Source organism: Artibeus jamaicensis, unplaced genomic scaffold (assembly GCF_021234435.1).
Source record: "Artibeus jamaicensis isolate MK-2021 breed Jamaican fruit bat unplaced genomic scaffold, CSHL_Jam_final scaffold_1964, whole genome shotgun sequence".
In the NCBI taxonomy this organism is placed as follows: Eukaryota; Metazoa; Chordata; class Mammalia; order Chiroptera; family Phyllostomidae; genus Artibeus; species Artibeus jamaicensis.
Window position 1 is genome coordinate 41,497,308 of NW_026522030.1, and position 20,807 is coordinate 41,518,114.

The window sequence follows — 20,807 nt, forward strand, 5'->3', positions numbered from 1 at the left end:
TTAATATCCCTATTTTACAGATGACGAAACCAAAGTGCAGAAAGTACAAGTTGCCTGTGCAAGACCATACACCTCGTAAAAGGGACCTGCCAGGCTTTCACCCAGACACGGATTCCAGAGCCTACACTCTTAGCATCCACGTGCTATTGCCAGTCACATGCCTGGCAGCAAAGGTGTGAGGGAGGGGAGCAAATTGAGAAGCTCCAGTCACCCATTTTCTTCTTACTTAGCACCCTATCGTCCTCTTTCAGGTTCCAAGGCATTCAAGAGACATCCATATAGTCCTAACACACACACAAAAAAAAACCCCCAAGAAAACAAGGAAATGCAGACCTGACCCTCTGGCTATTAGCTCTTGTCACATTCATTTTGATACAAAAAGCACAGGTATTTAATTCACATAAGGCACCTTTCAAAATTCAAAATTACTAAGAAAAGTTATTGAAATATATATTTACACCACACATCATTCACCACAAAGCTCAGCTCAAGGTTATATACAGTGCTAGTGCAAAGGATGCAGACTGGTTACACATTTAAACAGAGTATCATCTGAGATAGGAAGCCAAACTTTAAAAAACAAATTTTGAGCCCTGGCTAAAGGTATGCATTATTCCACCTAGTTCTGCATAAAGTTTCCCCAAATTTCTCTTTATAAGCCACTTTTGAGGTTCCTTGCATAATAACGAAGGATAAAAGCCATTTGTCAATGAGAAAGACTTGTTCTTTCTGTTGTGGTAGAAATGAATGAAATAATACATGGAAATAGTATAGCAAAACACTAATATGCATGCATCTACTAGTAAATATTATTGATGATGCAGAGAAAACATTATTGGTAATTTTAAGAGACTATTCAGAAAAAACAACACACTAGATAGGAGGTTTGATACCTCCATTTTGTATCACATGCAAATGTTCCTAGTATGAGATGCTGCATTTCAGATTCTGTTTGAATGATAGATACCAGAACAACTGATTTTCCCAGGGCCAGCTGAAGCAAGACACTGGAGAAGATTCGTGATCTCTGACAATATCAGTGTTTCATGGGAAGCTGTGTGCCACCCATGGAAGTTACTTTGGTGGGAATTTCTAAAATGCATACAAAGAGAACATTTCGGAACATTTCAGTCCCACACATGAAATTTACTCCCAGCATCACACATCAGCAAGGTATTACAGACAAGCAGTTGGCCTTAAAATGGCGCTATGGGATGTCATCAATATGAACACTTTATATGTTTTAAAAAGGCCTCTAAGAAGCAATAGACTGTTTACAAATTTGTAATAACATGGGAATGTCCTCAAAAATCTTTACAGCAATGAGCTTTCACTGGTTATTTCATAGCAAGGTATTTGGAGGAGTTGGCTCACTTACAGATGAATCATGAAATTTTCCTGTTAAAGACAAGAGTTGTAATTTGATAAAATTTTCTGTGATGACAAGTAGTTGTCAGAATTACTCTATCTAGCAAGCACTTTGAAAACATTAAACTCAATTTGCCCTTCCAAAGTAAAGATGACTTTTAGTAATGAATGAGAGACATACCAGTTTTCTTTTTTTTTTTTTTGAACTGAAAGGTCTTTCATTATCCTTACATGAATTATACACTTTCTAGGGGATCCATAGCCATTATTAAAACCATGCATATTGCTGTCTCCCTTCTGAGCACCTTCTCTGAAGGTCAATGCATTAAATGCCCAGAGACGCAAGCCACACTCATGTTATAGTCAGTGTAAACAAACATAATTAAGGAGATGAATTTACTTCACAAATTATCTAATGCCTTCTGCATTAAAATAGAAATGACTTTTGGCTGCTCCCATACAGTCATGTGAATCATTGTTAAATTCAGATCTGATTTGCCTGGAAAAACAAGTTTGCAGCTCAACAGGCTAGGCTGAGTCTCCCATCCCCGTGTTCCTCACAGTGACAGGTAATTTATGGAGATTACTGTCTCAGAATTTTAAATACAACATTTTTAAGATCAGAGGCAGGATAATCTTATGCAGATAAGATTGTAAGTAAAACAGTTTGAGAAGTGTTGGTTTTTTTTTTTTTAACTCTTGCTATGGAAAGAACATTGTGAAATGGTTGTTTGGGATATTTCATTGATACATGATTTTATTTCTGAAAATGACATAAAGTGTCTCATATCTGCAAAATTTCAAAAACTTGGAAACATAACTTTCTAATTTTTCCAAATGAAGAATTTCAGTAATTAAAAACCCATTCTTAAAATTGTAAACATGCAACACCTTCTAATTAGTTTGTAAGACCTTCTGATTGACATGAGAAAAAAAGAGAAATGTATTAACTGATTTCATAGATTGGTTAAAAAATGAGTATTGTGATTTATTTAGCTCAACCCATTTTGCCTTTCTTCCATTTGAATTTACATATTTTTTAATGTCTTCACTCCAGTGGCAAAATCCCTTATAACCAAATATCAGAATAAATTTAACACAGAACCAGACTGTTAAATCACATCATCTCCAAATACTAAATATTTTAAATTACATAATTCTATAAGGTTTTGTGTGCCATTAATGAAATATATATACTTTAAAATATTATTTTCATATTTATCTCATCCTTTCCTCCCTTTTTAATAATTTTATTTCTGCTTCCTATATGAGGGGTAACCGAAAAAAGCCTGGAAATTATTTATTTAAAAACTATGTATTTACTCTTACATGTTTAAACTTCAGTCCCCTTCACAGCACTTTCTATTTGATGCAATACACCTATCGAGACTTTCTTCCACTGCTCAAAACAGTTTTTGAACTAATCGATTTTGGTGCCTTTTAGTGCTTCTGCCGTTTTTGTTTCACCTCTCCACATCAGCAAAACATCTTCCCTTTGAGGACCTTTCCCATCCGGAAAAACAAATCACTTGGAGTGAGATCAGGTGAACAGGGAGGGTGGGGCACAGAGGTCAGGCTGTTTTTGGTCAAAAACTGCTGAACACTCAGTGTGGTGTAGGCAGGTGTGCTCATAAATCAGCCACCAGGAATTGGGCAAATGAGTCGAAAGAATCTTCAAAAGAAACTTCACTGAAGCCAAACACAGCCTCTCACAACAATACCAGCTGTTGCACTGACACAGATGGGTTCCTAGAACACCGAGCTAGCAAGGGAGGCCTGTATTAAAAGGGGCCTGCCCTCCAGAAGATAATTTCAGTTTTTTTTCTGGGTGCCCCTTCTTGCACAGACAAGACTACAAAAATGAACAGAAGTTGAGTTTTGTTTTAATAAGAAGCATCTTTAGCCCTGATCGGTGTGGCCCAGTTGGTTGGAGGGTCATCCTGTAAACCAAAAGGTTGCTGATTCGATGCCCAGTCAGGGCACGTCTAGGTTATGGGTTTGATCCCTGGTTGTGGCACCTACAATGAGGCAACTGATCCATGTTTTTGGCATTGATGTTTCTCTCCTTCTCTCTCTCCCTCCCTTCCTCTCTAAGATCAATAAGTATGTCCTTGGGTGAGGATTAAAAAAATAAAGAAATAAAAAGCATGTTTACTCAATATTTGTTGAATAATTTATATGTAATGAAATCCACTCATTTTAACTGTTTAGTGTATTTTAATAAATACATATACCCATATAACCACCACCATAATCAAGATACAGAAAATATCTATGACCCCCAAATTTCCTTCATGCCTTTTTACAGTCCTGACCCCTGTACCCCACTTACTACCACCCAGCCTCAGACAACCACTGATCGACTTTCTGTCAATATGGATTAGTTTTTCCTATTTTAGAATTTCATATAAATAAATTTATATGCTCTTTTGTATCTAGGTTTTACTTAACATAATGTCTTTGTGATCCATCCACAGTTATGTGCATATGTAGTTTATTCATTTTTATTGCATAATAGTATTCTACTGTTTGGATATACAATTGGTTTGTCCTTTCACCTGTTGATGGCCATTTGGGTTGCATGTAGAGATCAGGTAGAGATCTATCTTCTGGATGGCGGGCAAACTAGTATTTTCATTTCCCTTAGGTAAATGCCAAGGAGTGGAATATTGTTGGGTCATAGCAAAGTGCATGTTGACTGTTGTGAGAAAGGGCCCAACTGTTCAAAACTCCATGTGTCATATTTTATTCTGGCCAACAATGTATGAGGCTTTTTTGTCAGCCTTTTAAGTTTTAGTTATTTTGGGTGTATGAGGTCTGTCTATAAAATATCCAGCCATGAAATATGAAAAAGAGACATTTACTGAAGCAGATACAACATGTAAGAAACACTGTACATAGGACAATGATGCCACTGTCCCTTTCAAAGCAGGCACCAGGGGACCTCACACAGTTCTCCCAGCATCTTTCCACTGCACAAAACACTCTGCAAAATCCTTTGTTGGAATCGTCATCGGCTGCCACATCATATTTTCCTGAATCTCATCAACATTCTGAAATTCCCTTCCTTTCAAAGGTGATTTTAGTTCTGGGAAAAGCCAAAGGACACCAGTTGCAGGGCACCAAATCTGGGCTGTAGGGGGGCTGAGTCACCTGGGTGATTGGATGTTTTGCCAAAAATCTCTGCACAAAATGTGATGCATGAGCAGGCACACTGTTGTGATGTAGCTGCCAATTACCAGTTACCTGTAGCTATGGCCATTTTAATCAGAATTACATCTCTCAACTGATGAAGAATGCTGAGGTAGTACTCCTTAGTTGTTGGTCTGGAGTGATGTATTCATGATGGACAACACCTTCTCAATCAAAAAATGCAGTTAACATGGTCTTAATCTTGCTGTGACTTTGCCGTGACTTTTTCAGGCATGGAGAACAGGTGACTTCCACTGGGATGGCTGGGCCTTCATTTCCAGATCATAGCCATACAAATAGACCCACAAAACATCTCTGGTTATGAGCTTCTTGAGAAAATCTGGTTCATTGGTAGCGGTTTGAATCAGGTCATTAAGCAACTGCAGCACGACGTTCCTTCTGCTCTGGTAGCAGAAGCCATGGAACAAATTTTGCCATGACACATTTAATGCGAAGATCCTGAGTCAAAATCTCGGACACAGTAGATTTTGGAATCCCCAGATCAGATTCTAGTTCTCCCACTGTCAGTCACCAGTCTTTGTTGATTGTGGCCTGTACACATTCGACATTCTCAGGTGTTCTGCTGGTTGCAGGCCTTCCAGAACCCAGATCACTTTTGATGGATTCCTGACCATCTTTTGAAGCATTTGTACCACACTGTTACTTGTGCTGCTCTCATTACATTGTCCCTTCTGAATCCTCCAAATAGTTTCTGCAGAGGAATGGTCAAGCTTACCACAAAATTTGATGCAGATTCATTGTTCTACTTGTTTAATCATTTTGAACACGACAACCACATAGTATGCACTCACCCAACCCCCAGTGACTAGGTACAGTGAAGTCGTCATTGTTTACACATGCCCATTCCAGTCCACTCTCCTTGTCTGCCGGGTCACATCGATGTTGCACAACCTGTTCTCATTACAGTAACAATGGCTTGACTTTTTCTGGACAGACCTCGTATTGCAGTATTTCATCATATTCACTTTGGAGTATGTTTATAATATACATAATGTGTGAGTGCAGTAGTATATACAATCATTTTCAAAACAAATTCATATGTGTATGTTGACAGGATTGCTAAAAATGTTCACCAGTCACGATATACAACCAGACCCTTGCAGATACCTACATACAGTAATGACCCAGTCCCTGTCATGTGCACTGGCCACTCCAAAGTCTAGGAAGTTGCTTTCTTAGATACATTATGGAGGTTTTGAGGTTTAAAATGTTCTGTTTTTTAATAAGAATTCAGAAAGGGAAGAGAAGCATTTCCTGCTTTCACCTCTAAGTTCGGTACCTGGTAGCAAAGGCTGCCGGTCTGCTGGTGTGGAGGGGAGACTGTGCTGCATGTTTTTGCTCCAGCACGGGATCACCCATGGCGCTAGCTTTGGTTTCACCTGTGATTAAAGTTCATTTGCACAGAGGGTGACCCTAGAGAAAATCGCACTCCCCCTTCCAGCATTGCCGCAGGAGGTGGCTAGGCGCCAGCAGTTTCTTGGGCACTTTGCTTGCCATTCACTCTGAAGTGTGGGATACTCATCTGTCATTTTGTGGTGTGTTGGCAGGAAAGCAGCAGTGCAGATACGGAGGAACCTCAGCAGTAAGTCCATTTCCAGCAGGTCAGATGCCCAGTAATATGCACAGTGTGAGAGTTTAATCAGAGAATCGTGCGGGATTACTGCTTCTGCCTGAGAGGAGCAAACTTTCCTTGCTTTTCAAGCAAGCTCTTTTCAGATAGCTATTAGGTTGTTGAATGAGGAAACGCACAAAAGAAATGCTGGCTCCTTGCAGTCTTTCAGATCATTAAAAAGTAACCCGGGTGGCGGAACCAGTTGTCATTTCCTCAGCGACAGTAGATGAAAAGAGTAAGATTGGACACCAATCTGAGGTCACACGACAGCTGTATCATTTGCCCAGAGCGAAAGTGGATTCATCAATTCTGTGGAAAATAAGGAGCCAAAGTGATTACTAAGCAGTGTGTGGGGAAGCCAACCTCTTGACTGGAGTGAATTTTTTGCTCTTCAGCCGTTGGTCTGGTCTTGAAGAATCTCACACGGCCAAACACTGATCTTGTTTCTTTTCGCTCTCGTTGGGGCCTCCTACAGGGCCAGACGTTTGAGCTACCTGGAACTGGCTAAGAAAAGTGAAGGGGGGTTGTGGGGGGGCGGTGCGTGTGAAGCAAATTTATTGAGTTCTAAGGCATCAAGACACTGTTAGCAATGATTAGTAATCAAGCATCTGAATGCTTTTCTGCTTCATTCCCTGGGAGAGTTCACACGATGGCTTTCTTATTTAGGTGGATTTAAATTACAGACTGTGTCAACTTCCCCGCTCTGCTTGCCAGGAAAATGTGTGGCCTAATCACAATTCCTCTAAAATGTGTAGCTTCCAAGGCAGAAAAATGCTTTAGGTCAATAAGCACTTTCTGCAAACACGCTGCTTTTCTCTCTTAATTCCCAGAATAAAATTGGCCCTTAAGTAGGTGCCCAAAACTGCTGTGCACAATGTGGCTGCTGCAGAGAGGAGAGGAGCAGACAGGTGAGTGGCTGGGAGTTAGGGTTTTCAGTTAAGGAGAGCAGATTTTGGAAGCTGCAGAGTGAGCTAAGGAGTTGCTTGAATTATGATTTAAATATCGAGATGACGTACACATCAATGTTGGAAGTGAGGACAACATCCCTCAAGTGAAAGACAACTGTGGATTTGGGCAAATCCCTTTCCTCCTCTAAGTCACCTCTGTAAACTGACGAGACTGGACATCAGTTTCAGAAAGGGTTTTATTGTTGCTGCTGTTATTGTTGTTTTGGCTTCCAGATCCTTCTTCAAAGAAAAGTTGATTCAGAAGCCCAATAAGTGAAACAGATAAAAAGGGTGTTGCTCTTCTAACCATCAGGAAAACATTTTAGATCAAAACCAGAATGAGATATCACCTCACACTTGTTAGGATCGCTATTTCCAAAAAGAAAATAGCAGAAAGATAAGTGTTGGCGAGGATTTGGAGTAATTGAAGCCCTTTATAAACTGCTGGTAGATACAGAGAATGGTGCATCCACTGTGGAAAACAGCATGAATTTCCCACAAAAATTAAAAATAGAACTACCACAAGAACCAGCAATTCCACTTCCGAGTATATATCTAAAAGAAGTGAAATCAGAATTTTGAAGAAATAACTGTACCCCTATGTTCATTGCAGCATTATTCATAACAGCCAAAATGTTGATACAGAAAATATAGCATATAAACACAACAGAATATTATCAGCCTTCGTGACATGAATGTAGACATAATGCTCAATGAAGTAAGCCAATCACAGAAGAATAAATACTGCACGATTCCTTTTACGTGAAGTATCTACAACAGTCAAACTCATAGAGACAGCACAGAATGTTGGGTGGGAGGGGCCAGGAGAGTGGGGAGTGGAGAACTTTGTCACAGGCATAACACTTTCGTTATGCAAGAGAAATGAGTCCTAGAGGTCGTCTGTACAACATAGCATCTGTAATAAACGATGCAGTATTTTATACTTTAAAACATGTTAGGAGAGTTCTTATTAACAAACAAACAAACATGCAAACAAAAGCATAAAAAGACAAGGGAATTTTGGGAGGTGATAGATACAGTTAGTACCTTGGTTGTAGTGATAGTTTCATGGCGTATCTATACATCCAAACTCTTCAATATATATACATTAATTATTCACAAGTATTAAATATAAATTATACCTCAATCAAACTTTAAAAAGGTGATACTGCTCTCACTTTCAGGGGCTTGGGGTGGGCAGGCTCAATGCTGCTGTGCAAACTCCTTTCTCTCCTTCAGTCCCTAAAGGTTTTTTTGGTGCATCTTCCAAAAACACTGTGGATACTTCCTTTCAGGGCTGTTTTATTTCTTTTTTAAAAAACTATATTTTATTGATTACGCCATTACAGTTGTCCCATTCCCCCCCTTCACTCCCCTCCACCCTGCACACCCCCTTCCATCCACATTCCCCCCCTTTAGTTCATGTCCATGTGTCATAAGTTCTTTAGCTTCTACATTTCCCACACTACTCTTGCCCTCCCCTGCCTATTTTCTCCCCACTGTCTATGCTACTCATTCTCTGTACTTTCTCCCCTCACCCCTCCTTCCACTCCCCTGTTGCTAACCCTCCATGTATGTGATCTCCATTTTTGTGGCTCCACTCCTGTTTTAGCTGTCTGCTTAGTTTGCTTTTGTTTTAGGTGTGGTTGTTAATAACTGTGAGTTTGCTGTCCTTTCACTGTTTATATTTTTATCTTCTTTTTCTTAGATAAGCCCCTTTAACATTTCATATAATAATGGCTTGGTGATGATGAACTCCTTGAATTTGATCTTATCTGAGAAGCACTTTATCTGCCCTTCCACTCTAAATAAAATAGACCAATCTTGGATGTAGGTCCTTGCCTTTCATGACTTGGAATACTTCCCAGCCCCTTCTTGCCTGTAAGGTCTCTTTTGAGAAATCAGCTGACAGTCTGATGGGAAGTTCTTTGTAGGTGACTATCACCTTATCTCTTGCTGCTTCTAGGATTCTCTCCTTCATTTTAATCTTGGCTAATATAATTATGATGTGCCTTGGTGTGTTCCTTCTTGGGTCCACCTCCTCTGGGACTCTCTGAGCTTACTGGACTTCCTGGAAGTCTATTTGCTTTGCCAGAATGGGTGGAGTTCTCCTTTATTATTTGTTCAAATAAGTTTTCCACTTGTTGCTGTTCACCTTCCCCTTCTGGTACCCCTATAATTTGGATGTTAGAACATTTAAAGATGTCCTGCAGGTTCCTAAGCCTCTCCTCATTTTTTTTGAATTCTTGTTTCTTCCTTCTTTTCTGTTTGGTTGTTTCTTTCTTCCTTCTGGTCCATTCCATTAATCAATGGAATACCAGCTTTCTTTCCATCACTATGGGTTCCCTGTACATTTTCCTTCATTTCACTTAGTGTAGCCTTCATTTTTTCATTTAATTTGCAACCCAAATCAACCAGTTCTGTGAGCATCCTGATCACACCAGTGTTTTGAACTATGCATCTGATAGGTTGGCTATCTCTTGGTTACTTAAAAGTATTGGCTCTAGGGCTTTGATTTGTTCTTCTGTTTGAGAATTAATTTTTTGGTCTGGTTGTGCCTGTTATGTAGTGAGGGGTGAAGCCTTAGATGTTCACCAGCGGGGGGGGGGGGTGACCCAGTCTCTGGGTTGTGACACTGTATGTGGGGGTGGGGTGAGAGAGGGAACAATGGCACTTGCTCCACTCTCTCTCAGATTTTGGTCCCCTCTGCCACTTCCCATAAGCAAATCGGGCCCTTCTGGTGCTGGTTCCCAGGTGGGTGAGCTTGTGTACATTCTAGGACCCAGTGGGTCTCTCCAACAAACTCTCCTGTGAGGCTGGGAGCCTCTCCCAGCTCCTCAACCTCTGCAAGTTTTTCCAGTCAGTGCTTTTAGGCCTTATTTCCCAGCGCTGGGGCCCTGGGTTGTGTGGTCTGTCTCACTGACCATTTTTGCCTGGTTTATCTGCATGTGAATGTGTGTCCGAAGTCAGCCAACCTCCTTGTGGGCCTCACTGGGTTTGCTGGTTTCCTCCTTGTGCCCAGGTCTGCCAGCCACCTCTTTTCCTGCTGCGACCCCTCTCCACCGGCCACCAACTCCATCTCCCTTACTGATCTGGATTAATGGTTTGTTGTTGTCGGACTTCGGTGCAGTTCAATTTTCTGTGTGTTCTGGTTGTGTTTTTGTTTCTAAATCTTTGTTGTCCTTAAGTTTGGTTGTGGGAGGAGGCACAGTATTTCCACCTATGCCACCATCTTGGCCGGAACCCTCATTTTTGATGTTATATAATTCCAGTGGTCCTCAGAGTGCTGTCCCCTAATCAAAAGCATCAGCATCATCCAAACTTATTAGAAATGCAAATCCTCAGTCCATATCCCAATGCTACGGAATCAGAAACTGTGTTACGGAAGCCCAGAAAGGGGTCCTGATGCCTCCTTGTTTGAGAGCTGCTGTGTTATTCTCTGAGGACAAAGTTATGTTCTCCCCAAAGGGTCACCAATACCGAGGCCATCTGAGGACAACTTGGTAGATTTAGGTGAGCAAGGGAAGAACCTACTAGGGAAAGGACTTAAGAATAGCTATGAACTTCTCCTGCAAATTGAGTATCAGAGGCTGCTCGACACACTGCCCTGCCCAGTCTGCAGGACCCTTGAGAAGAGTTGACACCTGTGCAGAACCTCTGCATCTTGTAATGTTTTGTTTCATTAAAAAAAAGCAATAAAGAACAATATAAAATGCAATCTAAACAACATGCTCTTGAAAAAATGCACTATGACTGGCCCCATGTTTCCACTGTCACCCGTGACCTCCACTTCCCTGATATCTGTTCAGCAGATTCACACGGAGGTAAAATGAGGCCCCAGAATTATACTGATGATAACCTCAATGACAATAATAACACTAGGTAGAGTGTCAGGCACTGTGTCAATTTTTTATGGATTTTCTTATTTAATCCTCAGACTATGTTCATGAGGGACTGTAATAATCTACAATGTAGACAGAAGGATGAACCCCCAAAGACCTCCACATCCTCATCCCTGGAGACTGTGAATATGTTATCTTGTACAGCAAAAGGATTTTGAAGGTGTGATGAAATTAAGGATGCTGGAATCATCCTGGATTATCCTGGTGGGCCCAGTATAATCACATGGATCTTATGAGAGGGAGGCAGATGGTAAGAGTAATAAAAAAATGTGATGATGGAAACAGAAGTCAGAGTGATATAATCACTAGCCAAGAAATCTGGGCATCCCCTAAAGGCGAATAAAGGAAAGGAACAAATTCTCCCCTAGAGCCTCCAGAAAGAACACAGTTTTTTGACACCATGATTTAATTTTACTAGACCAATTTCAGATTTCTTACCTCCCAACTGTAAGGTAACGAATTTGTATTAAGTCACTAGGTATGTGTTACTTTGTTACAGCATCGGTAGGAAACTAATACACTTTGTCAAGGCCATTATGCTGTGAATCAATACAACTGCACGGTGCCTGAACTTGCATCCTCAATTCTAATCCTTGCAAAGATATTTAGGGCCTACCCTATAGAAAGTGAGTGTTGAGTGAGAAGAGGCATGGGTATTCTCTCCCAAGTTGTCTTCCATCCTTGTCAGTCACCTATCCGGCTATAGAAATGGTTCTTATTTCTTGGGTGGGGTTTTAGGGTATTTCATGTGGACTATTTTAAACTGCTTCTCTGTTATTACATGTGTTACTAGCTGACTTTTCCAAAGAAGGGGAATTACTTCTCATATGGCAGATCTGTCTGCCTGTTAACATATTTCACAGTAGGTTTCTTAAGAGTAAAATTGTTTTTCTCCTGGATCCTAGATGGTGTATCTACAGGGGTAAATGCTTCAGCTTGTATTCAAACATTGTCATCCTCGCCTCCAAAGGAACCACTAGTCCCTACTCACCTGCATGTTCCAGAGGCAGTGGCAGTGAGGCCTTGTATCTCACAGGCCATGTCCCCTCTTTGTGATTTAACTGCTCTAAAGTTCCCCCTTGTCTGCAATACGGGAACAATATCATCTGCTCCAAGTACCTCACAGATGCTTCCTTAAGATCTATGTGTTTACAGATGTGGAAATGCATCCATAACTTCAGTTATGAAACAATGAATATTATTATTCCCTGAACAGAGTACTCATTGCCACCTCTGAACTTCATTGTCAGTGTCAATATAAAAGGTACTGATGAGCTGGGTGGACTTTTCTGACTCAGGCATTTGGTGTCTATGATTGAGAGAGAAGGAAGTGGAAGTTAGCTACTGCAGACACTAAAGAGACTGAAGGAAAACCCCAGCTCAAAGCGTGGAAATCAGAACAAACTGATATTAGAAAACTTGAATGGTTATGCTCTTTCTAGCATTCAAGATGAAAAATTAGACATGCCTTTCTAAACACTGGCCTTCAAAGCATCTGTGCAGAGACTGTCAACACATTTAAGGTGAGAAACCCCACGAGGACCCTGGGGTTTTCAAAAATCTCATTGTTGGAAGACGTGAAAAATGAAAAGAGCATCCCACTTCTTCTCATCCTTCAGCATTCAGGTCAAGTCCCACGGCTTCTCTGAGGCTTCCCAAACCCACCCAGCCAACGGCAACTGCTCCTTGCCGAGACCCTGCTTATCTCTGCCTTTCACCTGCACTTGGCACTCACTGTCTTATGTCAAGGATTTCACTTGTTTGAAACCCAACTGGGTTCTAAAGTACTTGAGGGAAGAGATGTCTTGTATGTGCCCTGTGTCCTCTCAGGCTTAGAATTATAACATCGATGTACTTAGTTTCTAGGAAGTTTCTGCTCAACCGAAAACACACATAACAATCACCCTTTGGCTTCGCCTAAGCTTTCAGTATCATCGCCTGTGTTCCATCACTTCAACTCTCTCTCCTGACTTACTATAATTATCTTTACCTTTATTCTCCACCAGTCTCCTGTCAGTAGCCCAAGGTTAGAGTCCTAAGTCTTGAACTTGCAGTGGCACACCATACCAAACCTTCCTTCACTGGAAAAATCAGCCAGTAACACACTTCCCTCAGGACCGAGGCACTTATTCTCCCAGCTCCTGGGAATGTTGGCAGATGATGGTTCTCAGCCAAGTCTTGTTCTAGAAACTCCCCTCAGCCCAAGAGTGCCACCTTACCAAAGTCACATCCCTTCCTGAGGGAGCACATGTCAAAAAATATAAAACATATAGACACTTGCCTTAAAGTGGCTCAACTCAGAAGGGTTCCCCCAGCTCAAGAACTCCCTGTGGGGTGGGCTGAGCCCTTTGTTACTACTATATTGTGGCTCAGCTGCTTCCTCTGCCCAGTCCTGTCTTGCTCCTTCACTTCCCCCCAGGGCGGGTTTCTGAGAGCCCTCTGCATTAAACTTCCTGCATGCAAAGCTCTGTATTGGAGTCTGTTTCCTGGGGAACCTGCTCTATGACAGATCTTGGATCTTACACATCAATAAGGAAAGGATAAACAATGCCCACAGCAAGAGGAGCTGGGAGTGCAGCCTCACCTACCGTCAAGCCAGACCCGACCTGGCCGTGGCTGCCAGCACCTGGCTGTGAACACAGCCATCAGCCTGGACATTGTATGTCAAGCAAAGTGAAGTTTGGCCATCTGCGTTCTCTCTGTTGGTGCCGCTCACAAGAACGTTCTGCAATGAGGGACGTGTTCTGTGTTCCATACCTGCACTGCCTTGGCTGGTAGCAATTAACTATTTGTGGGCACTGAGAACTTGACATATGGCCAGTGGGTCTAAGGAATTTACTGCTTTTAAAATTAATATGTATATGTATATGTATATGTATATGTATATGTATATGTACACACACACACACACACATATAAATAGCCACCTGTGTCCACTGGCTCTTACAGTGGACAGTCATCCCTCTATTACGCACCCAGCAGGTCCAGAAAGGCAGTGTCACATTAGACCCAATTCCACTTGCCTCTACTTCTCCCACGACCCAGAAGTACTTGGCCTGACTCCTCAAAAATCATCCTAATGAGGCATATATAGGAGCTGTGTATGAGTACAGCCTAATTAGCCCCAAAATGATTATGAACATTGTTAAATCTAAGTGCCAGAGAGTTTTGCTGTCAGTTTAAGCTGATTACAACGCATAAAGCTACTCATGATTGCTCACCCTCCTACTCTTTCATTTTCCTGGCTCTCTGAGGAGTTTATCTTCTAGATGGGGAGATGCAACATGCATTCAGGTACGATTATAAATTGAGGAGCACCCTCTCCGTGCCTGTATGTGCATATAAGCTTCATTAATACCCCCTCACCCCCACCATTTGGTCTCTGTGCTCTGGGACTTTAGCTCTATTCTTCACATACAGGAAAAAGAGAAAAAGAGCAGGAGAGAGCTGCCATTTTGACACTGGCAGGCTCCCAGCTGAGGCCCATGGAAGACCTTTTGTTCTGCCCTGTTCCTTGGACGAGGATGATCTCTTATTACTGACTCAGAAATGTCAGATGGGGCCATGGGTGAGAGCACATGGCTGTAGCTGGGCAAGTTCATGATCATTTTGCAAAAAATGACTGAATGTGCATGCCCTCCAGACAAAGACTCGTTCACACCATCTTGTCATCTGAGGGCTGGCCCTTCCCAAATCCGGCTGGGCCACCAAATGCAACTGAAATTGAATTCAACACAATGTGAAACGATTCTGTTTACGTAAAGCCCAGAAGCCTCCCGTGAGAAGAACAATCCAGGGACAGGCGATGGTAGTTAAATTTTTCTTTCTTGTTGCAATTTTATCTTTTCCGAACAATTTAATGAAGACTCCAGAGGGAAGAATTAAATGTCTGCTGCTTCAATTACTAAATAATGAAAAGGTCGAAAGGAGCACCATGCACTGTAAGCTGAGCTGCTGTAAAAGCCTATTCTTAGAGTGAATCTCTTTTGTGGGCTGTTCACACTCACACTTTGCCACCCACAAATTGTACAGACGAGTGTCAGTGTGAGAAGCAGAAACCAAGAGCTGGCACAGATCGTCGGCAGCGGGTGTGGAAGGGCCTTAGCCCTCAGGGGGCATCTCACGATGCCCACGGCAGCAGCAAGGGGCATAGCGCAGGCCACAGTTTTCATCGGGAGGGGCCAGGCTGTCATTAAATCCACACTTTGCAAAGACTGTAATCATCCTTGGTTCTGAATGTATTTTTAACTAGCCTGTCCTTGGGGCTACATTCAGGCAAGGCCCCCCGGGCAAAAGAAACTTACCAGCCAGAATTTCAAGGACGCCTTGCAGTCCCCACAGCATTTGGAAAGCTGCCCTGCCCCCAACCCGCCCCCATCTGTACACAGAAAAGACACAGCAACACAAACATCCTCTACAGAAGCTACAACCAAAGACAAAACCACACTGTGGTGCTTCGGAATTCATCAGGACATTGAATTTTAAAGCTTTAAAAAACCAAGTCTTTCTGGAAATACTACACAAGCAGTTAGGTATCGGGTCTTCTCGCCTCCGCACCTGCAGCAACAGTCTCTCTGCTCACGCTGGGGTCTTCCCAACACCTTTTGATTGGTGGACAAGTCGTTGTACAGCTTCTTTTTCACCTTAAAATAGGTTCTTTTTTGGTTACATAAGAGAATAGCCTCATTCTCAGGACTGTTTAGGAATAAAGGGTTACCCTGTATATAACTGACTCAGAAAAAAATGTTTGTGTGCCTCTGTCACTACTCACACATATGTAAATACATGTGTACGTGTATGTGGTGATAGGGGAGCAAGAGTGAATGATAAAGCAAATGGGGTAACATGTGAACAACAGGTGGAAACAGATGAAGAGAATTTGGGCAGCCTCTGAAATATTTTTTATTTTTATAACTTATCTGTAAGTTTGAAATTATATCCAAGTTTTAGGTAGTTTAATAGTTTAAGAAGTTTTAAATACTTTTAAGTCTTAAATGTATGTTAGTTCTCTTTTTTTCCTCTGTATTGGCTTCCTGCTAGAGGGCTTTACAATTACACAGCGGCCACACTGAGGAGAGCCCCCCTCTGCACGGTCCTGCCGATGTGTTTAATCAGAATGTGGATGCTCTAGGGAAAACCAATCACACTGACAGTTCCAGCACAGCTCCTCCCATGGTGTGCTGGTGATGACTGAGAGTTTTTGCTGGGGATGGAGACAGGATAATGGCTAGGGAATGCAATAACATCTCTGGTTAACTTCTTCTTCTCTTCCCTTAAAATACTACAGTCAAGAGTATTAGATTTTTACAGTTTTAAAACAAATATCTAATGTGTCACAAACCACATTAATTTGTATGAGAAAACAAACTGTATGAGAAAAAGAAAATCCCTAAATTATGCCACTCTTTTGGGGGGTAGGAAGCAGGAAGTGTCTGATATGAGACAATCAGATCAGATACTTACTAGAAGAGAAGCTCTCTGAATACAGAACTGACCTTAATAATAGCGTTTCTCCTCTATTCCCCAGCAAACAGAATGCAGGCATGATTAAAGAATAAGGAGCACCTGAGACAAAGTTCCTCACTCAACTCCTCGTCTTTAAGAATGCATTTTAAGATCCATTAAGACCTAGGAGGCATTTTTATCTGTGGGGATATTTCTATATAAGTTTATATTCTCCTCTTCTCTTTTATTTAGAATTCCATATTTACAGTTTCCTAGGACCACAGAGAAAGAGAAAAGAGGTACAAACTGGGAGAGGGTATTTTCCACATGTAAAACTAAACAGGATTAATATCCAAATATAGAAATCATTCCTACAAATAAATTCAGATTAGGAAAACAATTCAAAAGAAAAGTTGTAAAAAAAAAAAACTTGAACAGGCACTTCCAGGAGAAATGGGCAAAACACTTTGCAAAGATGCTCGGTCATCAGTAAGCAGGAGTACAAACTAAAACCACCAATATCCTGTCACAAATACAGATCGGCAAAACCCGAAGCCTGACAATATCAAGTGCTAGCAAAGTTGCATGACAATGGCATTCTCATTTACTTCTAGAGGGAGGGAAAACTGGTACAACCACTCTGGAAACCAATTCCGCATAATAGAGCAGATCTGAAGGCAAGCCCTCCCTGTGATCCAACAATTGTGCCATTCTGTGTATGCTGAGAAATTCCAGCAAACAGACAGTGGGGAGTACATGGAAGCCATCTAAAGTCTGCCGGCAGCACAGGGAACCAACCGCTTGCAGCACTTCATACAACATAATGCTGTCCCGCATCTGAGATCAATGAAGAACAGCTGTATGCATCAACAAAATGAACCTCAAGAACATAATGTTGGGTTTAAAAAAAGCCAACTGCAGAAGAACACATATATTATGATTCCATTTTCAGAATGTTCATAAGGGTTTGTTTTTAGGGACAGAAACATATATGGTAAAACTATAAGGAACAAAAAAATGATAAACATAAATTCAAAATAGGAGTCGCCTCTCTTTAGGACTGAAAGGAGAACTGATCAGGAAGAGACACATGGACCTTTCCTGGAAGTACCAACGGCCTGTTTCTTAAGAAAAGTGTGTGCACACATTTATTGTATTGTTATTCCTTACACAGCACACATTTAACAAATATTCTTTAGTGTACGCCCACTATTTAATAAAAATGGCTTTTAAAAATTGTTGAAGAAGCAAGTGACCAAAAAAACTTCAACCCAAGACTTGTTGGAAGAAGGAAAATGAGCGTAATGACACACGAGCTGCGAGGCCCAGGCGGTCCTTCCTTCCAGCATGCCTACTGGGCTACGAGCCTCAGTCTCCCGCTGCTTCCTCAGTCCAAACCAAACATCACTCAGAGCTACCAGCGGTTCAACAGAAGCAGACGCCCAGCTTTCCTCTCTCTGTCATACTAACCCTCATTAAAACCCAAGCCTCCTTCACATGTGAACGACAAACCCATCACCCTGTTCACCTGAGTATATACACATCCAAATGAGACAGTTTGGTTGGGTTACTATTGTATCCAAATACTACCAAAATCCATTACCTGACGCTTGACTTGGACTTATTCTCTCTTAGTACATATTTTGTAATGATAATAGAGCACTATGTTTAAAACAAAGCATCTCCCTGTCCTCCAGTTAGAACCGAAAATCCAAAATAGCTCCTCAAAGCACAGACAGGTGTCTGTGCTCAACCATGTGGCAATAGCCCCTGAAAGCAAGAGTACAATTTAAAGTGAGCGGTGCAGCTATTGTCCGAACAGCACTTAAGAAAAAAAAATTAACCTAGCTCCAGGGAGGTCTGGCTGCTCCTTTTAGTAGGTCATTAAAAGTAAGAGAACATTCATCTCCCTCAGGCCCACCTGTAACCTGGTCAATGGGGAGAAAGAAAGCATTGTCCTAGTTTCAAATTTGTGAAATTTTTTAAATAATTGTTTTCCTACTAATTACTACAATGAGGTTGGACTCTTTCATCAGTAACATCCTAACAGAAAAAAATTCTAACTGGTATAAAAAATTGTCTTCTAAACTATGTAACTTGGAAGAGTCTACCACAAAATCCCCTGAAGCTTACTGAAGACCTAGTGAGGAGCTGCTATAAAAACTCCACTTACCTCGGCATATTGGGCCACGGAGCTGGCTTCAACTGCGTAGACTCTCCTAGCTCCAGCCTGTACAGCAAAGAATGACAAAATTCCTGATCCACAGCCAACATCTAGAACAACCTGGAAGGAAAGGAGAATGCAAAACAAGGTGAAAACACAGACAGGCGCTTGGCTGTGGGCACCACGCCAAACTTGAGCACTGGGCTCAGACTTCATGCCAGCTTTGATACTAACAAGTGGTCTTACCTCAGCCAAGTTAGGAATCTCTGAGAGACTCCTCTTTCTCTCATGTTAAACAGAGTTATTAATAACCACTTCTTAAGGTTTGCTGCAGGGATTAAGTAATATGAAGTTTATACAAAGCATGTGGCACATAATTGGTGTCTTTCAAATCGTTGCTATTATTATTATAGTTTTCTTGTAGCATGGATTGCTTTCAGGGTGGTTAGAGCCAAGGAAAGCAGAGTGATGTGAATGGGCCTGCTTGCCAAATCAGTCCATGAACAAAGCAAACGCCATTTCAATAATTTTTAGAATTATATATATTATATATTAAAATTTACACATATATATAAAATTTTCAGAAATAACTGAAAATAACATCTTTAAAAATCCTAAAGTGAGGTGTCTGTTTTTTTCCCAGGCCCCCTCCACAAAGTTGGGGAGATTTACGTGGAGGCCATCAAGGCGGTGGACATATGAAATCTACGGAGACTTTCCCCTTATTCTCTGCGTTCAGACCTAGGACTAAAGTCAAGAAAATCACGATTCGCTGGCACAAAAGGTCCAACACTTGGACCTACATGCTGACAGGCAAGAGGTGCAGAGTACACAGTGGGCCCTACCTCCAAACACTGCTGAAGGCATGGCCTTGTCCGACCATCGAAATTTCAGGTTAGTGCACTTCTGTCTCATCAGCAACTGCTATTCTTAGCATCTTTTACAACTAGCTTTGAGCAAGCCATTTAGTTTGGTTGTAATTCCTTGCATTAAACATAGGAGTAGATAGCATTATGATGTCCACTTTATAGACAAATGAAACTGAAAATCGGAGACACCGAATAACCAGCCCAAGGTCACCTAGCGGGTAAGTTCAATAGTTAGGAGTTGAATCCGGATATTTATGCCTTCCAAGCTCATGTTCCATAAAATCATACACTGCTTACTTAAATTCATCTGTATAAATATGACATGCTTTTCTTTTTTAGCTTGTTTATTGATTGGCACTTCGTAATGAATGGAGATACTTATGCTAGCATAAAATAATTAGCTTACAATGTATTTCACAGTAGAAGTAATGAATGACCTAATCTTCTGAGCAGTTTAGTTACCTCATTTGTTTTTCTCCAAACTGTTTGTAAGGTTGGGAACCCAAATGGTGAGGATAACCAAGAAGACCAGCACAAAAGTGGTCCCCCTGAGGTTTGATAGTTCAAAGGACTAGCTTTAGTGACATATGAGGCTCTTTATACTTACTTCCCTTAAGCCTTCTACATTTTGCAAAAAGAATCTATTTGCTAAAGAGCATCACTAATTAGCTTAATAAGGATTTGATGTTAAGGATTTCAATGCAGGAATTGTTTTACCAATATTAAAAATGTAAATATGACATTTTAACACAGAATACCATTAGGCAATGTTTGACAATGAGACAAAATACTACTTTTTGTAGGAAAACTTAAGTTGTTTTTTACAAAATTTTGATAGCAGGAAAAATTTTCCAGAAATTAGGAAATCTCAAGAGGGTGTGTGTACGTGTGTGTGTGTTAACTGCAACACCACAGTGTGCTGACACAGATCCTGTGCCATTATTTTAAGAGAACATGCTGTTAGTAATGGGTTCACAGTACTCGCTTATATTAATTCTAGAGCTGTGACTGTATTCCATATGGTTTCCTAGGGTTTGGGTAATAATGAGCATTACCAATTTAAATGTCACCCAGTCTCTGGAATTTGCTCTCAGGCTTCCTATACTTTTAGCAATACCAATATTCATGTCTCCTCATCCTCCCTAGGAAATGCACCATCTCCACATGACCCTGGTCCGCTGCAAGAACACCTGTGAGTGCTGTTTAGGGAGTGGAAGCTGTTAAGTTGGAGGTCATAATCCATGATCATCAAAAAAGATGCATCCAGAAAAACCTTTCCAGAGCCTT

The 20,807-nt window shown here is 41.2% G+C and overlaps 1 protein-coding gene across 3 annotated transcripts in view; it reads right to left on the reverse strand.

Moving 5' to 3' along the window:
- The window catches only part of LOC119051777 (histone-arginine methyltransferase CARM1-like), a 231,637-nt gene that overhangs the window by 72,301 nt on the left and 138,529 nt on the right, over positions 1–20,807 (reverse strand). For all 3 annotated transcript variants that reach the window (XM_037148732.2, XM_037148733.2, XM_037148734.2), the window contains exon 5: positions 18,661–18,771. In XM_037148732.2, the coding sequence (XP_037004627.2) occupies positions 18,661–18,771 (111 nt within the window). The remainder of the gene's footprint in view (positions 1–18,660; positions 18,772–20,807) is intronic.